At 40.7% G+C, this 21,128-nt stretch overlaps 1 protein-coding gene across 2 annotated transcripts in view; it reads right to left on the bottom strand.

The window, feature by feature from the left end:
- CDH13 (cadherin 13) overlaps positions 1 to 21,128 on the bottom strand; it is a 428,229-nt gene that overhangs the window by 70,801 nt on the left and 336,300 nt on the right. For both annotated transcript variants that reach the window (XM_014257138.2, XM_005528228.3), the window contains exon 8: positions 9,179 to 9,319. In XM_014257138.2, the coding sequence (XP_014112613.1) occupies positions 9,179 to 9,319 (141 nt within the window). The remainder of the gene's footprint in view (positions 1 to 9,178; positions 9,320 to 21,128) is intronic.

Here is a 21,128-nt window from a genome sequence, read left to right on the forward strand (position 1 = left end):
TCACAAAACTCATTCCACTCTAGCAGAATGACCCAAGCAGTCACATAAACTATTATTTTTGAATGAATAGACTTCAGCTTTACAAATTCCCTCTGCTCACATAAACTGCAGCTATGATACCAGCTCACACATATTGTGTAATTGGTATTAAATAGGGTTTTGTCTGCTGCAAATTGAATATGTTAAGATCTATAGTGTGTTATCATGTTTGATCCTGCTTTTAAAACAGAACTCCCACAGATGCTGCAGGCATATTAACAGTGTGGGTTTCTGAACTCGTGGGATTACTGTGATATTTTGCAACACATCTAACAATTCCTCTATTTGTTCTCAAATCAGCTGCGCTGTGCCAGACAAAGAGATTTAGAATTCTTGGTATTTCTGTTAGAATTCCGCATTCCACGGGTGAGGAACTGAAATAATTTATACACGGAGTAAAAGGTCCTTTGAGACTAAAGAGGTAACACCTGGTCATCTCTTCTTCACTGCCTGATAACCAATTTACATTCTGAATTATTTAAACTGAAAGAGGGAAGATTAGATTGGATATTAGGGAGAAATTCTGCCCTGGGAGGGTGGGCAGGCCCTGGCACAGGTGCCCAGAGAAGCTGTGGCTGCCCCTGGATCCCTGGAAGTGTCCAAGGCCAGGCTGGATGGGGCTTGGAGAAGCCTGGGATAGTGAAAGGTGTCCCTGTCCATGGCACATGGAATGAGATGATTTTAATGTCTCTTACAACCCAAATAATTCTGGGATTCTATGAACAAGATAAGGATGGCTTAAGGATCACTCTGCAATGAATATCACGAGTAGAAATCACTGTTTCCACACTACGGAATTTTGTCAGCTGGATGTCACATAGTCAGGTGAGGTCTCCCAGCAGAGACCCCCAAAGATAATTTCAGGAAAGAGATTGATGCATCATTTTGTATCTTAATCTGAAAGCAACTGTGTGAGGCTTCCTGAAAGTCTCTGTGTCATGTGCCAGCACTCAGTGTTGAAGCTGGAGTTGCTTGGACAGTTAATGGAATACAATATGCTGTGAACGCTCTTGGAGAAGAGTGAAATCAAAGGAATTTTCTATGGACTGCTTCAACAGTACATTTAGAGGAAAAAAAATATTATCAGGGGAAAATCCTCAAATTTTTAAATGTCCATTACAATTGAAATCTGCAGAAAACAATTCTAATTTGATTTGAAGGCAACTGCAAAATTCCAGCTGGCAGGGGTGTTTTTTTGTTTAATTGGAACATCACACAGCCACTCCTGGCAATGATTGCTAATAATTATGTTTACACAGCTTCCCTGAACAAGTGGTCCAAGACTAGGTCTGGAAACATCACATTATCTTTGTTTAGCTTGTGCTTCCCTCAAGAGCCTTTGTTTGAGCTTTCCTTCCTTTTTAAATTCTACTCCCCAGCTCCTCACCCAAACGTGTTTGTGCTAGAGGTACTCCAGACTCTCACTGCTACTGTTTACTTTGCAATCCTGACCTTAATATCTGTCGTAAAGTTCACACTTCATAGACCACATTGAGGAAGCATATTAACCTTCACTTCCTGGAGAAGAGAACAATAAATTGTGGGTTTATGGCTTTTCTGCTGCTCGCAGTGTTTGGATATTTGCTGTCTGCAGAAGCAGATGGAAGAAACCTTCCGAGGATAAGTCGGCACCGGAATGGGTTTGTGGTGAGAATTTGCCAGCTGCAGTGGGAATTGTTGTTATTACCACGGAGCTGCTGCTGACCTTCCCAGCACAACCAAAGGCTTGCAAAAGGCAAGGGCTTGCCCAGGAGCTGGCATCGGGATGGGTCAGGTCAGCTGATGACAACAAATCGGGGCAACTATACAAAGGGCAGGGAGGGAACAGCGCCAAAGGAGTGGGGAAAGAAAAAGGACTGGCAAAAATGCAAGTTTATCGTGTGAGCCTACTTGGAGAGCAAGAGAGCCAGGAGGAAAATCAGATCTGAAGGAGCAGCGCAGTGCCTTTGTGCTCCTCCCCAAATTCCTACTGGTTGAATGGTCATTTCTATTCACAGACCCTTTCCCTTATGCTCCTCCCCAAATTCCTACTGGTTGAATGGTCATTTCTATTCACAGACCCTTTCCCTTATGCTCCTCCCCAAATTCCTACTGGTTGAATGGTCATTTCTATTCACAGACCCTTTCCTGTATCCTACAAGTGTTTCTCAGCTGCTCCCAGGTTATAAAGCAAGCACTCTGTTGTTTTATGTACCACTGAAATGTGTTTATCCGGAGATTAAATAGACAACCTCATGTATTCCCTGACCTTGGTGGAGAGAAACAAAGCAATGAACTCACCCCTCACAAGCAAAGATAAATGCAGGAGTCTGCTGCCTCTGCCACGCAGCGTATCCAGCCCTAATTATGTGATAAGTGGATGGACTCTGTGTTAAACATATTTTACAAAAGTTCTTGAACAAAATGTTTACACTGGTTATGCAGATAGCTTGCTGAAAGACACATGAATACAGATTATTTTGCACACAGTGTGAATCTGGATGAGTACAGGAACCACTGGTCTGCCAAACAATATTATTTCATTGCTTTGGTTTTGTTTTTTTGCTGAAGAGTTCTGTGTTTCAGATGATGCACAGAATAATTGCATTTGTTCTCCTTTCTCTGAAATTATTCTATTCTTGAAATGCTACAGCAGAGTATTTGTTGTTAAGGTCATTGGTAATTCAATCCTGAGTGGTGCTGAGCATTTCTCATCACATGAGAATCCTCAAGCCAGCTAATTCTGATAAAAACTGACAAAATATATTCAAGAAAAGGTAAAAAAAAAATAACAAAAAGAGTAATTTCATTATCCAGATAGCCAGACTGTTTAAATAAGTCTTCCAGATGTCCTTGGTTTGGTAGCACCACAACACAACTCAGAAATATTAATCAACCTTCTTCTTGATCATGGGCATTTTTCCAGGTTATTTGAAAGTGTTTAGCAGAGAGACAGACATTTGGAATCCTAATTGCACTGAGAGTCAAAGCAATCTATGCTCCTAAACCCACTGGGCACTAAATGTCTTTACAGCTACTTTATTAAGTCCAATAATATTTTAAAAAATATTTTTGACATCTAAAATTACTTAAGGAAAAAAAAAAGCAAAAGGAGAGGATGTCTACATGCCTGGTATTTAGATTTTTAGGTTCCTAAACTGCTTATGTGATTTTGAAATCTGTTCTGCAAGTCACGAGAGCTCAGAAAACTCCTGAAGTGTACCATGGGTGAGACCAATGACCAATTATTAACCATGAAGAAATGGTACAGTCACAGAAAATTTCAATTTCATTTTTGCAGTGACAACAGAATGCTCACAGTCTTCATTTAGAAAACAAAATATTTGCTGCTATTTAGATGTTTGTTTCCTTTCTTGAATTCCGCCTCTCACACATGAGAAATGTACCAGGTAACATCTTTGCTTTGCTTTCAAGGAGACTTTTGGGCACTTGGAGATATGTCAAGTGTGTTGGTGAACTGCTGCAAGAGGATGAAGTGGAAACAAAGCTGAGTGAAAAGGTCAGTGCAAATATTTATCTGATGTAGAGGTTTCTGAAGGTTAAGATATGCTCCAGGAGCCTTTCTAGCTGTATTTACAGCTCTGGAAAAAACAAGGGTGGCCAAAGAGCTCCTCTGTGGTGATCCCCAGCCATCCTAAAGCTGTTCTTTGTGCCAAAGTTTACTGACAGCTGGAGAGGCTTTGCCCTGCTCTGTCGAGCTTCTGTATGAATTCTGATTTCTCTGCATGTAAACAGTTTCACAGCCCAAAAACAGGAGCCAAATGGAAATTCCAGTATGCATTCTGTTCATGTGGTTTTGCTGTAATGGATTTATCCACCCCACAAAACGATTTCTCCTGACAAATCAGCTCTGGGGGAGTTTGATCCAATTTGAACAAGCTGCTGGAATTTTAGATTGGTTCCCATCACTTTTAGGCCATAATGGAACTCTGATTCTTAGCTGTCAGCCTGGCTGGAAGAGGCTTGTCATCTGCTCAGATCTGCTGATGCTGCTCAAGCACCTCAGCCCTTCCACCATAGGAGTCTGTGATGTGGGAAGAATCCAAACTGCTTTATTTGGCAGCTCCTGCTGGTTTTGTTTCTGTTCAGCCTGGTTTGCACTGTGATTTCCATCCCAACAGGGAATGGGAGAGGGCTGCAGCCCTGGCCTTGCTCCAAAGCTGGGTTTGTCAGGGAACAGCACCTCTTTGGCTCTGTTTTCCACACAGTTGTGGTTCTCACTAGAAATTTCTCCCTGTCAGACATAAAGGCCTGTGGGAGAGGGTTGGAAGGGGAATCATCTACCATAAACATGATTGTGTCTAAAGGTGTGCTCCAGCTCACTGGGAGTCCTGCACAGAAAGGAACAAAATTAATTAGGAGTCCCAAAGGGCAAAATTTTCCCTGCAGGACAAGGTAAGAAGGACTCAGTCCACAGAAGAAGGAGAGGTGATTTTGGCTGGTTTTAAACATGCAAAGTCAATGGGCAGATCTGGTCTGGGTTGCCAAAGTCTGTTTACCACAGAAAATAAAAGTACCATGTCCAAGAGAGATATTTTTATAAAAGAAGAATGGAAAAGTGATCCAGGAGGAACCTGAAAATTGCTTTTAGCTCCATATCTGTTCCTCAGTACGGTTTAGCCAATACCAAGAATCAAGACAGGGACTCTCAAAAGCTTCAGGCCCATTTCTCAACAGCCTGAGCTGCAGAAGAAATCTCTCCAGATGGCGCTGGGAAAGTCTCCTGTCCTCTGAGAGCCACGAGCAGACGGAGGTGCAGATTGTCCTCCAGGGGCTGCTTTACCCAGTGGGTAACACAACTGAGTCAGGAGACAGCACTGCAAGACACCATAAATCACAGTGACAAGCAACCTAGCCACTTACAGGCCTCTCCAGGAACTGATGAATCATTTAGTAAAGCTCCCATTAGTCACTTATTACTCTTTTATAAACCATTTATCAGCTGGTATTCAAAATGTGAGCAAATCATATTTTTCACTTAAGAATCTCAGCACTAGTGTATCTCAAATCTCACTGTGGTGGTGTTTTGTCAAATTACACAAATTTTATTCTGTTCACAGGAGGCAAGGTCTTTATTTTACCAGAAAATTCTTTTCTAAGAACATATATATTATAAAAAAAAATATACCAGGAAAAATATTTTCCCTAATCTTGGTCTCCCTGGTGTGACAGAATTATTTCTGTGTTACATTTCTTTGTCCCAGAAATGGATGGCATTGATGGTGAGGCTGGAAGTGGCAGAATGAAGAATTGTGTGAGGAATGGCTGTTCCCTGGCCAAATGTAGTCTCTGTTATGTGCCAGGGACAGTACTGTGACAAATCCCACTTTTCCAGGTTTGGCTAGGGATGGGCTGCAGTCCCAAATCTGTGGCAGAGGAGAAATGTGGGAACTGGGGGCACTGCAGAAAAATCCTCCCCTTCAGCCACAGCACTGCATTCCTCTCTCAAGTGCCTGACAGGATTTACCCAGGGAACACAATCTATCTGGCATTAAGGGAAAATAACACATTAAAGAGCAACAATGGAAGTTTTAAAAATTCAGGGCAGAAGATAAAGGCAAACAGAGGAATCTCATTTTTGAGCACACACTCTGCAGGCAGGAATGGGATAAGTAGGATTCATTGGACTATTCTTTTGGAGAAGGAAGACAAGACAGAAAGGGGTCAAGTCCATATCTTTCTTGTGTTAAAGCTCATTTTTTCCCTCCCCTAGGTCTTAGGCAGTATCTGGGCAGAGCCAGGCCTCCAGGAACAGATACAAGAGGAGAATTTGCCAGTTCATGTCTTTCAGCAGATGCCACATTGTTAATTTTTCATCACACCACAGCCACAGTGACATTACCTCTGTACTAAAATCCCTTTTTCTTTTGCAGGATACAGCACTGCAGTGATCTGTCAGGCACTCTTAAAGGGACACAAGAAAAGAATTCTCATTTTTGTGAATGTTCCAGTATAAAAACAATACTCAGCACCATTAGTGTTCACTCAGTCCAGCTCATCCCCACCCACCTGGAATATCCTGCAGGATTCAAGACAGGTATCAGATTTTCCAGAACAATCTGTGCCTGCTCCTTGCATTGCTTCAACCCTTATTTTCACATAAGCAAACCCTGAACAAAATTTGAGCCTAAGGCCTTTTCCTGCTGGAAAGGAAACTCCAAAATCCTTTGTGACACAAAATAATAATTCACAAAATTAATTTTAAAACTTTTTCCCATTATAGAAATAAGGTTGTAAATTTTACAAAGAGGCCACTAACTTTATAAGTATCTCTATTTTCAGCCTCTGTAATTTAAATCTGGCACAATATCCCAGCCACTGTGACCTTTTAAAAGGTAGACCTTGCTACCTCACCTGGGATTTTTGCAGGAACTCTTAAATATTGCTCTATTTAGCATTAAAGATGAAATTATTAAAACCCCTGGAGGGAACAGGGTACTGTTTGCACACCTGAATGGATTTTTACACCGCTCAGAGCCCATTATTGCCAGCAAGTATGGATGTGAGAGGGAAGAGATATTTTGGAAGAGTGTGGAGTGATGAGGCAGTAAGCAAACAATGAATCCACAAAGCAATGTCTCATTTATTGAGCCATCAAAGCACCTGACACACGCTCAGAGCCTCCAGGGCTCTGCTGGATCACAGCCAGGATGCTCAGCTGCTCCTGGGGTCACACCCCGACTCTCCATGGATGAACTTTTCCTGCCTCAGCCTGGCCCAGGAGTGGCTGCAGGGAGGGGAAAAGGCTGGGTGGAAGAACAGAACCTCGGGACAAGCACTCCCTCTTCCAGGAGAGGCACTTGTCACAAGATCAGGTAGGGACAGGACAAGTGGGAATAGCCTTTAGCTGAAGAAATGTGGATTTTAAAGAAATTTTTGAAGAATTTTTGCATAAATTTCACCCTGTGAGGGTGGTGAGGAGCAGGTCACCCAGAGAAGCTGTGGCTGCCCCATCCCTGGAAGTGTCCAAGGCCAGGTAATAAAATAAATAAAAGAAGCTGCACTCTGGAATCAGAGCTTCAGATTTACTGAATTTGAGCTTTCTCCTTCAGAAGTTACCTTGAAAAATATTGTCTCTTTCTTTCAGCTCTAATTCAAATCAATAGTATTGCAGCCTGTGGTATGCAACTGGTATTAAAATGCAATAACTAAGCACTTTCAGCAGAAAATCAAATAAAGTGGCATTAAATCAGCTGAGAGACACCTCCATCCCCTTACACTGTTAATTTTAAACTGAGAATCTGCTCCTAAAGGGGGTGGGCACCATACATTAAAGACTGATTTTTCCTGCCTTCTTCATGGAATATGAATATCACCTAGCAAGGCAGAGGGAAGATTTCCGAGGTCATTAGCATCTCTAAATAGTGAAAGGTTTAAACCCACGTCAAACCATTAAAAAGATAAAGACATGCTGCTTCAGAAAAGAAAACAAAATGAAAGAAAAATTCTAAGAGCAGACTTTTCAAAGAAAACAATATAAATGCTTCTCTTCACACCTATTTAATTTCCATGCTAAAACCCCCATAATTTTTCAGGGTATAAAGTATCTTTTACTGTCACTGACAGAACTGAATGTATGAGAATTTATGAATTTTCACAGAAATTGATGCTAACAATACATTTGTATCTAAGCAGGCACATGAATTTTTGTCTCCAAGTCACCAAACTATTAAGTCAAGCAGGACTATAACTACAGAAAGACTTCTAAAATAATTCAATCTTGAAATATTTTTTCCAGAGAAGAATTCTCCAACTTCAGAAATTCAAGCAGGTAGGACTCTGAGTGACATGAATTGCTATCAATATTGATTAATCCAATAAATTCTTATTTCTAAATACACCAAGCTGTCCTTTTACACTGTTATTTTCCAGAGGGTTAAAAAAAAACCTCCAACATTTCAAAGATATTTTAAGTATTGGTTGTCAGGAATCAGATTTCAGAGCATTAAAAGCCTGATCTAAAAGTTAATTCTAAAGGAATTAAGAGTTTGATCATAGTTATCACTGATGTACTTGAAAGGTTTGGATCAGTCTCTCCATGGTAATTTTTAGGTGACTGAAACACTACTGCCAAAGCATTTTACTGATGTAGTTATAGATATTCCCTTGGTAAAATTGTCATTGCTTCTACTTTCTTCTTATTTTTTCTTTTTTTAAAAAGTCCTTCTCTGTCATGTTTGAATCTGGTATTCATTTACTTTGCATTTATAAAAGAAATAATTATTCAAGTAAAATAAAGGCAATTTGTTTCAATACAATCTAATCTCAAATCACTAATTTTAGGCCAGGAAACACATTTTAACAAAGGTAAAAATATACTTCAGGTTAAATAAAAAAACTTCTACAGCAACAGGCTTCCCTTTTCTTCTTCCACAATTATCTTAAAACCAGGATCCCTGGTTATAAATATCCCAGATATTTTGGGAATTTTTCCTTAAAAGTTTGCAGAGCCCCAGGAAACTTTTATATCAAGATCCAACCTGGCTGTTCTTAGGTAAAACTTTTAAAGTTCTCTCATTCTGTCCAGATACTGAAAGATCAGGCTCATGGAAGAGAACAATGTGAGCAGGGCAGGAAATCTGGTGGATTCAGGCAGGGAATTCCCTCTCCTGGATTTCAGCACCCTTCACCTGAATTCAATTTACAGGGAAAAAACCTTTCCTTGCAAATTCCACCTGCAGGTTAAGTTTGAAGCTTTTAGGACTGGAGTTTTAATTACAGAACCCCAAACTCTGGCTGGCTCACAGGGGAAGTGCTGTAGACAGGAATAAAATGCTGTTTTCATCCACAGTCCTGACCATCCAAAGCCTTAAGCTAGTTTTGTTATTTCCCCCCACAGGAGCAAAAGGAGAAAGTTACCACCAGCAGATTTATTTTACAGGTTTTATCCTGCTCTAAATGTATCCAGTCTCTAAATTAAAAGGTTTTTTTTTACCTTGTGGTTGTACTGTAGTTTGGAGCTGATGCACACACGTTTATTAACGTGAAAAAGAAAAGAGCAGCTCCAGGAAACTCTGTCACACCGAGCTAAAAACATTCTGTACGTGTCTTCTTTCCTTAAAGAACATCTTTATATTTAGAAACAAGCTAATTATGATTATTTGCAGTGTTTTGTAGAGAACAGATGGCCAGCTCTTACCTCCTTCTTGGTGAATTCTGGTGCGTGGTCATTTTTGTCATCGATAAGAATGGTGGCAGTGGCTGTGCCTGTCAGTCCCACATCCATCCCACCCATATCCTTGGCTTCTATAACCAGCTCATACTTCGGGCTTTCCATAGTCTGAAAAAAAACCCAAACAACAGAAAAGGAAAGGTTAAAGAAAAAAAAATTACAGAGATAACATACTACTTTTAATTAATATTAAAATAATAAATTTAACAAAAAAACAACAAAATTTTATTTGGCCTAATAAAACACAGAGAAATAGATCTGTTATCACAGTTGTACTGAAACACAAGCACAGCTTTCTATGAGATCAGCTGCTACCCTGGAAACCTCATTTGCAATCCAGCATGAAGGTGAATATTGGTAAACAGCTCATAATTTATCCTGTTATTTAGGAAGATTAAGAAAGAGGTAAGAAATTAAAATATACTTGCTCTTTAAGAGTAAGCTCTACTTTCAGTGCACCAATATTTAGCAGCTTGCTTCATCAGTGTTATGATGGGTACATAATTAAATACTAATGTCACAATCTACATATAAATTCACTTTATTAAATCCCATTCATTCTGGGTATTAGCATTTAGGCTGGTAATCTAAGTTTGCTTCACTGTGAGAAACAACAAAGCAGTTTCCAAAACGGGCAGAAATCTCTAGTTATGGCCCAAAACAAAGGTGTCAAGTGATATTAATGATTTATGTTGCTGATGTCTGATTGCCATGTCATGGGTGCTTACCTGGCTGCCCACCTACTGCAGAACCAGGCAGCACAGGCCCACAGTAAAATCCAACTTCATTTCCTCTCATAAAACACAGCCTTAATCTGGAAAAAATCCTATTTGTTTTCAGCTCTGGAATGGGAATGTGCCAGCCTCTGGAATTCACACCTCTCCCAGCAGGGATGAAAGCACAGGGGTGGGCAACACTGTCACAGGGAGCTGCTCTCAGCATCAAAACCTGCTCCCCTAGAATTCTGAGATGGATTTCACTTCATCAAAATGAGTTTTGTGTGGCTGCCTCGAATGGAACCACCCTCCCAAAGCCCAGGTGAGCACCACCAGCCCAGAGGACACTGCTGGGGAAGGGCTGCATGGTGAGGACATCACACTGCCCAGGAATGTTTATCCAAACCCCTCTGGAAAAGAAACCTGGATCCCACGGGGAAAGCTGCAACAAAGGCCCTGCTTCTGGAACCTTTTGGAGCAGTGTCTGCCAGAGCCCAGGATTTCCAGCTTTGACATCCCTCATCCATATCCTCTATCCAACACTCTCCCAGGGAATTGGCAGCAGGGACACAGCCCAGCAAAGGAACCTCTTGGGTTCCCAGTCTGCTCTGCAGCCAAGGGATTTGGAAGCTTTTCCCAAATGGTGAATTTTGCAATATAAATTTTCCTGGGCACATCTCACCATCTCTTTTTTTTTGGAGAATGTGTGAGAAGGAGATCCCAGCTCCTCAGTACGTAGATTTTGAGGCATTTTTAGCAACCACCTTGGTTGCTCATCAGATCAGCTATTATGAAACATATTTGCATGTAAAGTCAACAAGTCAAGCCAGAAGATAAATTTTGTTCTAAAAACATATGAACTAGGAAATCAAACACCACTGCCACACAGGGGATCCTAAGAAATGTATCTCCTGAATTCTTACAACATTATACCATGAATTTCATCTCAGAAGGCAGAAAACCAAGAACAGGAATTTGATTTATAACATCATAAAGATATACGCAAAGAAGTATTACTGACATGTCTGCAACACAAAATCACGTCATGGAGGGAAACTAAATTTACAGTTTTCATATATTTGTTTTCTAAATTGCATTAAAACCTGAATGAGACTTCCCTCCCCTCCCCTAGCTGCAACTTTTTCATTATTTTGATTAGAAAGTCATTATTATTGTATGGAAAACTTGCAAAGCCATTTATCACTTCATGTTTATAAGCCTCTTTGCTCAGAAAGAAGCCCATTTTTACTCACAAATTGGCCTTTTTTCCTTTGAAAACCGTCCCATTTTCTATTGAAAGCAAGCTCATTTATGCTAGAAATTGCATCTACTGCAGCAGAAATGTCTGTGACTGGAGTCCAATGTTTAAGCTAGCACAAAATGTGAAAAACATTGAATTTTGAGTAGTATTTGATATAATTATGAATACTTTACACTTCCCTGCTATGCAGCACTTCCTACAACTCGTTCTGTCACCAAATATTTGCTTTGTTAGAGGAAGCAGCAGCTAACAGATGCAAACCCCGAGCAGAGCCTTGTTCCCATCACAGGCTCTCTTTGCACTCGCTTGTAAAGGAGCTTTCAGAATTCTCCTGCTTCCAGCCCAGCAGAGTCAGGCAGAGCAGGGATTGTTTGGAGCAGTGTGATTTACCAAAAACTGGATTTCTGCAGCTGGAGCAGGGCTCCCTGTGCTGCCAGCAGCCCCGTTCCGCAGGGATGCCACTGCAGATGGGTTGCCCTGGAAGATCTCATGGCACCTCCTTGGCATTTCCCTCTTCCCAGGGCTCAGAGCTTTGACCCCAGTGTGTTCTCCTTCCTTTTTCTCCTGTCTTGTGAGGAGCATGTGCTGGAAGGAGGCAGTGGAGGAGAGCATCCTTCCTTCCCCATCTCCATCCCTGCCCAGCTGCAGGTGAGCAATAAATGCAACACCCAAATTTGTATCATTTTGGGACCCCACAGAGACTCAGACATGTCCCACCAAGTCACTGCCAGTCACTAAACCCTGGCCAGCTCCTAAATGACCTAAGCACAGCCTTGCAGAAGCAATCCAGTCAATACCACTTGGATAGTGAGATACTGGCAACAGAAATAAGCCCCAGCTCTCAACAAGTGGGATCTGCAGCTCCAGAGGATAATGGATTATTTTAATAAATGAACATCAAGTCGTTGCTGGTGTGGCTTATTATTTATCAGCTGTGACTTTGTGGAGTGTGGCACTGTTGAGAGGGTTTGTATAATTACAGCAGGAGAACCATTCCTTTCCCCATAAATTTTCCTTTTAGTCATTCAGCCGCGGCAGGGGTGACACAGCCAGCTTGTGTGGTTTGCCAAGGAGGTGAGCTGTGTCCTGCTTTCCTTCACAGGTCCCTGCCATCCCCACCAGAGTTCACAATCCCATCAGCTCCCGCTCCCCTGCTGCCCTGGCAGAGCTGGCTCAGCACCACAGAGCAGGGAGAGGCCAGCAAAGGCACTTTTCCAGAGTTCAGCTCCGGGACAAAGCCAGCAGCAGCTAACCACAGCACAGGGAAATAAACTGGGCAGTGCAGAGTGAACCAAGGGAGAGCTTTGGGGAAATGCTGAATGAAACCCCACATGATAATGGCTTTCTGCTGGGCTTTAATCTTTCAGTGTCACAGGTACAATAAAAAGCCATCAGTGAGAGAAGAGGAGCGAGCCCTGGCTGTCAGTATTTCACATCCTTGGTCTGGGCTGTAGGCAGCCAAATTCAGCTGGAATTGGCAGCACCATCGGAGCAGCACAGCTCCAAATGTAGGGTGGGAACCAGTGGAGCTGCTTGGGTGGTTACAGGGGAGGTTTCTGGCCCCTGGGGATGTGATTCCCCACAGCAGCACCCAGGGCTCTGTCAGCAGCAGGACTGCAACCACTTTCCCCAGAAGCCAAGAGGAATCCAAGGTTCCTCCAGTGCCCCCCTGCAGGACACCCATGGGTCGCTTATTTTGGACAGGGCACACTCAGTTCCACAGCACCAAGACTTCATTTAGTGCAAAAAAAAATATATATATAGTGGGGAGAATAGAAATCCCCAAATTTGCAGAAAGTTGCTGAAATCAAAATAAACTGTGTTTGGGAAGGAAACAACTCACAGAACGTTCAAAACACATACAAGGGTTTAAAAGATCCTTTCAATAATAATTATCAATAGAGAGTTTTCTGACTATTCCATGGATATTTATATTTCTGTAATGATGCAACAGTGCTTTGACTCTTCTACTTATAATTGTGCTTATAAACTATGTATTCATGCATAATATTGTATCAGGAGTGTGCTGCCATATCATATTTGGTACTAATGACTTTATAATATAATGCTAACCAGAAAGAAAAAATCCTTTGGATTGAAATAATTTCAGTTGGTGCTAAATAAATGCTTGTGTTCATTTAAGATGATAATTGCATATAATGCATACTGAATATGTCCTATTAAGACATAATCAATGTTCTTGTTGAGTAACAATATCAACATTGAATCTAACATTATCTCAGAGTAAGCTTGTCAGGATTTTGACAAATGTAAAATTAAAAAAAAAGGAAGCAAAGTGATTATTAGCAGCTCTAACAGACATAATGCTTTGATAATTATAATATCAGCATTTATTTTAAATGCCAGTTGCTGCTGCTTAAAAAGGGCGATATACACAGAGGCTTTGCATTTAGAGCTTGAATTACAGTTTGATGAATAGAAAAACCCAAACTATTTTGTAATATAAATCCTCTTTAGCTCACCAATTTCCAATTTTTTCATATCATAAAGGAATGTCTACAGTTTAATCACTGTAATAATGTACTTCTGTTATGAAGAAAATCAATATCTATTTACTACCCGAGGGAGTCCATGGGTATATCTGGAAGCAAAAGGAAGACTAAATTTTCTCCTTCAGCAGTAGCCATTAAAAAAGGAAAGAAGTTGCTCCAAAGTGTTTGAACCAAATTGGTTTCCTGGCCAGAGTTATTAGTTTTTCATCATGATGAAATCTGTGACTATTTAATATATAGGATGTATAGGATCAAGACTTAAATTTGTCATAACTTACACATATATTTTGAATTACACATAAATTTACACATTTAATTCTCCATAATGCTGGCCTAACCACAGGGCTTGTGTACATTGATGAGTTTGTTACATTTTACATGAAGATACAGGAACTTTATGGTCATATTTTCAACAGTCTGTGTAAAATTATAAGTTTTGACTGCTGTGCAAATTAGGATTTGGATATTGAATTAACATCACTTTGTAGAAGGCTGTACACATGTGCATTGTGGCTGTTATATATCTATTAATATAAATATTAATACAAATATTAACACCACTTAAGGGAGTTTCCTTACATGGATGATGATATTTACAAGAATTTCTCCTCAGGTAGAAAACACCAATCTCTAAGACAGAACAAGGGCTGAAGCTCAGGTTTAGTCTGAGATATTTCCCCTTAAATCATTATTGTTAGTTAGGCTGCTACTAAAATTAAGCCCAGAGAAGAGAGAAAATATTCAATATTGTAAATAAAATTGTCATAAAAGACACAACACCAGTGAAGTTGGTGTATCTACACTGGTTTTTACCAGGCAAAGATATTTCCCTTCATAGCAGAGGGATGTTGATCTGCTACAGCTATTCACAAGATGCTCATGGTTTGGGAAAAAGATTATTTTCCATGCCAGCTGTGCTAGAAATATAAAATACTATAATAATTTTTAATAGCTTTGGAGAATAAGAATCACAATGTTCCAAGGAAAATACCTGCTGTCAAATAAATATACTGAAATCACTCTTTTCTTTTTAAAATACAAGCTATGTTTCAGCTTTCCTCCTGGACTAATGTATGTAATTTCTTTTTTTTTTTTTTTTTTTCAGGCAAAAAAATCAGTTATTCCTCATAATTAAACAGTGCTGCAGAAATCTTTCACTCCAGTGTGAAAGCATCAATTATTATGTAACTTCTTGTGCTGATTTTAGACCACCGAATCACCCTTATTATTCCACACTCAGAGGTGCCAGGAATACGAATCCAAAGCTGCTCTCACCCAGACCCGCTGTCAGGGGCAGACAGTGGCTGGAGAGAGGGTCTGCTCCCCAGGAATGGGCTTGATTGGAGAAAAAACAACTCCATTATGGTCTGTAAGCAATTACAGACCCTGCTGGGTGCAAACAGTCCCTGCCTGTGTGGGGACCCTTCCAGGGGCTCTAAGGAACACACACAGCCATCCTCGCTGGGACAGAGCTCCTCTGGGCTCACAACCCATGGCAATTCCAGAGCTCACAACCCACGGCAATTCCAGGACTCACAACCCATGGCAATTCCAGAGCTCACAATCCATGGCAATTCCAGAGCTCACAATCCATGGCAGTTCCAGAGCTCACAACCCATGGCAATTCCAGAGCTCACAACCCATGGCAATTCCAGAGCTCACAACCCACGGCAATTCCAGAGCTCACAACCCACGGCAATTCCAGAGCTCACAACCCACGGCAATTCCAGAGCTCACAACCCACGGCAATTCCGGAGCTCACAACCCATGGCAATTCCAGAGCTCACAATCCATGGCAATTCCAGAGCTCACAATTCCTGACAATCCAGCCTGCTGGAGCAACCCTGCCCTTCCTGCAACCACAGGATTCTTTTGGGAGAGGAACCATGGAAATTAGGGTGCAGCTTCCCATGTGCTGTGTCACAATTCCCCGTTCCCAGAGCCTCCCACCCTCCCTGCACATGCAGCACTGAGTATTCTGGTGCTTGAAATGGCCCCTGGCACTACTCCTACTCCTTACAGACTCTAAACCTACCACTGTTTATACTCCAGTTTTTGGTGCTGGACAGAAAACACTCTATGTCATCCATCTTAATGAACTGTACCCCAAAAAACCCCAAGGATGGACTCGGTTACATCATTTTCCTGATGCTTAACATTTTCCAAAGCTTCATACTGAACACCTCAATAATGTTAGAAAGCAAAAGAATTTCCAAGGGTTTTTCCATTCAAATCAGAATATATGGTTGGAGACATTAAGAGCCTGACTGACAAGTGTAGGAGGCACCATTCTCACCAGTCCTGATTATTACACTTCTAAAAAAATATTACAACAACTACACAATCTGCCAAGTTATGTCTAATTATATTTACCGAGGTAACAATTTGGACAGAGCACACAAAAAAGAACTGTGTCTCAGAACAAATAAATGTCTGTGTCAGGACACCTGGCTGGGTGAGGGAAGGTAAAAAGCAGTTCAACTTTTCCAACAGGACTTTCAATCTGGTTGTCTCCACCAGCAAAATCTCAAGTGAGCTGTCAGGAGCACTCAAGAATTCCCTTCTGTATTACAAATATTTACTTCAAAAAAGTTTTTTATTTCCAAATCACTGTGTTGCTGTAATAAATGTTCATTTCGACAAACCAATATATTTCCATGAAAACTGGTCTCCTGCAACACCCAATCAGCTCTATTTGCAGTGTTAATTATATATTTCATTTTAACAGTCACAATTTGCAATTCAAATAATCCACAGGCCAAAAGGTATTTGCTAAAAAAAATGGTCAAATAATTTTCAGCTATTAACATATTAGAGTTGTACAATTGTCTGTTTGCAGACAATTTGCGAGGAGAAAGGAGGGCAAAGTTGTTCTAATAAATTATTAGTTGCAAATTATTGAATCATTCCTAGACCCTGCTGTAGGTAGGAATGAGTCTATTTAAATCCAAAAACATGAGAGACAAGTTTCTCCTACACAGGAACCTCAAGTGGCTTTTAGTAGAGACAGCTTTTCAAAGATCTCTGTATAAAAATCCCAGGGCCAAGAGAATTCCCGGAGTGTGTGGAGGGTGTAAAGGTGAGATAAAATGGATCAGGACACAGATGAGTTCTGCTGGAACTCTGAGAGAGGAGAAATCAGGAGCATCTCTGAAAAGATTCTCAGGCTAGAATAAATCAGCACAGCTCCACTGACTTCAAATGGACTTCCCATGTTTATTTATACTTTTATTAAGCTTTACTGTGCCCAGTTTGTGAATGAAAAACTGGCAGGTTTCCATGGGTTTGTACTCAAAACAGAACTCAGGCTGAGAGAGGCTGTTTGTTTGCTAAAACAAACCTGGCTGGGACAAGATCTTTGCACAGCAGCTGAAGAGAAAAGTTTTCCATGAGGTCTGATTTATAATCACCTAACCCAATATTTTCTGCCTAGGCAATAAAAGATAATAAGTTTTGTGATATTTGCCTAATGCCAGATTTTTAGATGATGTGTTATCGAATGAATCAAAATGCACCTTACTGGGTTAACACTAGAAACGACATTGCCACAAATTAGGCCCACTTAGATTATATTTTCCTCCCTAAACATTCCAGTTCCCCCAACAGAAAGCAATGTGATAAAGGTCAGGATGAAAATTGCCTTTCTGCTGTGTAATCTGCTTTGCAAATTTGTATCAGTGGTCAAAATGCCCAGAAAACTCAATTACCGACTTGTTAGGACAACCATACATCAGCAGGCCCTGGCAGACAGGGGTTATTTCTAAAATTAGTACCCTAATGCAAAAAGCATATTCTGTGATTCCAGATGTACAGCCTTTGCTTGATGTTTATATTGTTAAATATTAATGGAAGCACTGTCTATTATTTCAGGCAAATTATCAGGGACATAATAGTCTAGTTAAATAGCTGCATTGTCAGCTGGAGCTGGAGGGGTAAAAAAGCCTCTGTGTCTGTTTGAATACCACATTTCAACGTGGTATTCTAATCAAAATAGTCATCAAATGTTACTTTTGATCACCTTTATCATTCTTTTCCTTGAACTTTCATTTTTTATGCAAATCTTATTTTAGAGTTTAGTGTTATATTGCCAGCAATAATTCCAGGTAGCTTTTGAAAGAGAGGACCCTGCTGAGAGTGTAATGAATCAGTAAATGGTACCAGCTTTGCTCGTGGATAAAAACAATTCTGGTGGCTGCATTTACACTCTCATTGGGTTGTACCTGCAGAATATAAATTGGCCTAATTCTAAATCATGCAAGGGAAAACGATGCAAAATGGATTTCAATTACACTATTTCTGTTTTACCAAAAAGCTTATCGCACTATGGGGTGAAAAATCAACCCCTCCATAGGATTTATGTTCTGATGAAAGATGTAACAATGGAATTTTACATTTAAAATTTCTCCAGTCAATTTAATTCTTTTCTTTCTTACTCCTACTTATCTTTTTATCACTTTCCTTCATGATAAAAAAATAATTAAATGCCTTTTTTGGAAGTCCTGCATTTTCTGCTTCAGTTAAAAAGTTCTCTTTTTGCTAGACTTTCAGAACCCTACTCTTATTTTCTAAGAGCATCTGACAACCAAACAGCTGCCCACCATTGTCCTTAAGTCAGGCTTTGTCTTCTTGCAACCCAACCAACATTTGTAGGTTATTCTCACATTCAGACTTAGCCTGTCACTGCCTCATGCAGATTTTGCACTGCAGTACAGTTGCTTTAGTGAAACAATAATTTACATGACAGAAAATATAGGACAGGTTGCTCAAATAAATAATACTGCAGTATAAAGTCAGCTTCCCTGCTGTGCTCACGCTACTCAACGTCAGAAATTTCTGGAGGCCTGGTGCTCTAAAAAGTAGTTTTATATAAAGCTTATATACAACTCCCAAGGCACACTGGAAAGAAAAACAAATTCTTGCTAATGTGCAGAATAAAGAAAGAAATGAAGATAAGAGTTAATGACTGAGAGAAATCCACTGGATTTGTATTAAAGGAGTACAAACCGCAATTAAGTGAAGAACATGTAGCACCATGAGCCAGAGGGAGGTGAGTGCAGGAGGTGGGACACAAGAGGACGTGGGGGTGAGCAGAGGTCAGGGAACTACAATGGAGAGAGCTCAGAAAGAGTTCTGCAAACTCCAAATCCCGTTCCCAGGCAGTTCTTGTAGACTAAAAGCAGTAAAGCCAACAATGGGGAGAACGGTATGGGAGGCACTGGTAGCGGGAGGAGAAGTGGGAGGAAAGGAGACCTGAGCCTTTGAAGAACTGGGGAGAGACATCCACAACGTTATTAAAAGAGCTTTTCAAAGGCAGGAAGAGCTGAGCTGTGGATCTGAGCAGCATTTCCACACCCAGCCCAGCCCTGGGAGCCCTGTGCCTCCGGGGCAGCTTTCAGAATCCCAGCCCTGTGCTCCCCTCCTTCCCTGCTCTGAAGGTGAAGGATTTGGATTTCGCTGCTTGTCCAGGCTGTGCTTCCTAGGGACACGGAATGCTCCTCAACTCCCTGTCATATGGGAGGTGAGACACAAATCACAGTTTGGGAGCCTCTGCTCTGCCAAACCCACTCCCAGCTGCTCTGGAGAGAGATGTGCAGTCCCTGCTCGCTCCTGAAGGGATCCACACATCCCTGAATTCCCAGTGTGGCTCCCATGGCCACATCTCATCTTATTGTGATAAGCAAGCTGGGCCACAGGCAAGAGCTTTGAGAAGTATGAAAGAAACCGGGTCAAAATCCAGCCCCTCTTAGACACACGTAGACAAATGCAATTTTGTATTGCTGACAGCTCCTAAGGATCTGCAATTAAACCAAATCAATGACTCAGGCACCTTTGCCATTCTTTGCAGGCTGGCATTTCCTGTGTCTGGAATGTGCACTGTGAAACATCAAATTTGTATTTCAGGGCATTCTCCAACACCTGTTGGTCCAACAGGACATTTGATACTGACCTCAACCAGCTCAAGATCTAATTCCTGACATTTCTGCAGGCCACAGATCGTCTGACATTCTGGAACCTTTACTGAGCCCAAGAAACTTTTATTCACATAATTAATTTATGTGCACTAATCTCTTGCTGAAACTAACACTGAGCTCCAGGATCAGGTTCATGTGCTGGAATTACTCCAAAACACTTCTGCAGAATGGGAATCAAAGCAGGCCCAGCAACCACAGATCTAATGGGATTTAAATATAATTAATATTGAATACTAAAAATTATGATGTGTAATCATAATGACAGTTCAAGCTTAACAAGAGCAGCACGGTAATGAAAGAATTAAAAGCAATACACTTCCTCACTCTCAACAGAAGTGTTTGAAACTATGTTTTAATACAAATCCACTGTTTGAACTGAGATTAACAAATATTAGTCTCATTATAAATTTTAATATTATTTGCATAAACTTTATTGAGAGAGAAAGGAAAGGAAGAAAGAAATTTCAATTTCACAAAACTGGAAAATTGAATTTTCTTAAAAGCCTATCTTAAAAGTCACTTCAAGTTAAACAGATTTCCAGAGGCAGGAAACGCTGAGTTAACACTACAACAAATTGGAAGGGAGGCTACAAGTGAGACTATTAGCTTAATAAACAGATGGAGAAGATGCTTCTAAAATTACTGCCTTTGTCAAATGTTCAGCATCTTAAGCCTGGTAAGATGCTCTTCATCAAAGCAAGAATGCAATTGCTGGTGAAAAATGTGAAATAAAATGGATATTATTAGACAGACAATGTTTTAGAGCAGGACTGTGGTACACAACTGAAAGTAAAGCACAATAAAAATAAATCAGCACCTAGGTTTCTTCTCTGGTACCCAAAGGCTGGCAACAGATAACCAAGGAAGAATTCAGTTGTCTCCCAGTGTTCTCCCTCTCCCCAAGCTTTGCCTTCTCTGTATCTACCCTTGGTTAAAAAAAACCATTATTTGCCTAAAAATGTGGGTTTTTTCTTGTGAAGGAGGACCTAAAAGAGAGTGTCAAAATATGGTGAGTTTGGACACCACTGATTTCCTTGGACCTGATATTTTGACTCGGTTCTAAGCCAGGGTAGGTAAAATGGATTTATAATATCCATGGTATTTATCAGACACATTTTTTTCCCACCAAGTGATTCCAGTTCCAGGTGGTGAAGAACAGCATCAAACAACACCCATTTGAGAGGTCATTCAGATCATTCATCATCTCAAGTATCCCACTGAACCCTCCTTACACAGAGACAACCAACACCTTATTTGGGCCATTATGGAAATTTTCCCTTACAGCACACTTAGGAAAGGAGCACTTGAAAGGAAAATGTCACAGCACCAGGAGAGGAAAATATGCAGCTTTTAAAGTGCCTACAAACAGTGGCAAATTATGAAGCATTTTTTGATTATTCCTGGCAGATTGAAGGGTTATATTGAAGTTAATCACTATTTTTGAGACATGACTGC

This window comes from Pseudopodoces humilis, chromosome 14 (genome assembly GCF_049639895.1).
Source record: "Pseudopodoces humilis isolate 2021_Gansu_Grassland_sample_001 chromosome 14, ASM4963989v1, whole genome shotgun sequence".
In the NCBI taxonomy this organism is placed as follows: domain Eukaryota; kingdom Metazoa; phylum Chordata; class Aves; order Passeriformes; family Paridae; genus Pseudopodoces; species Pseudopodoces humilis.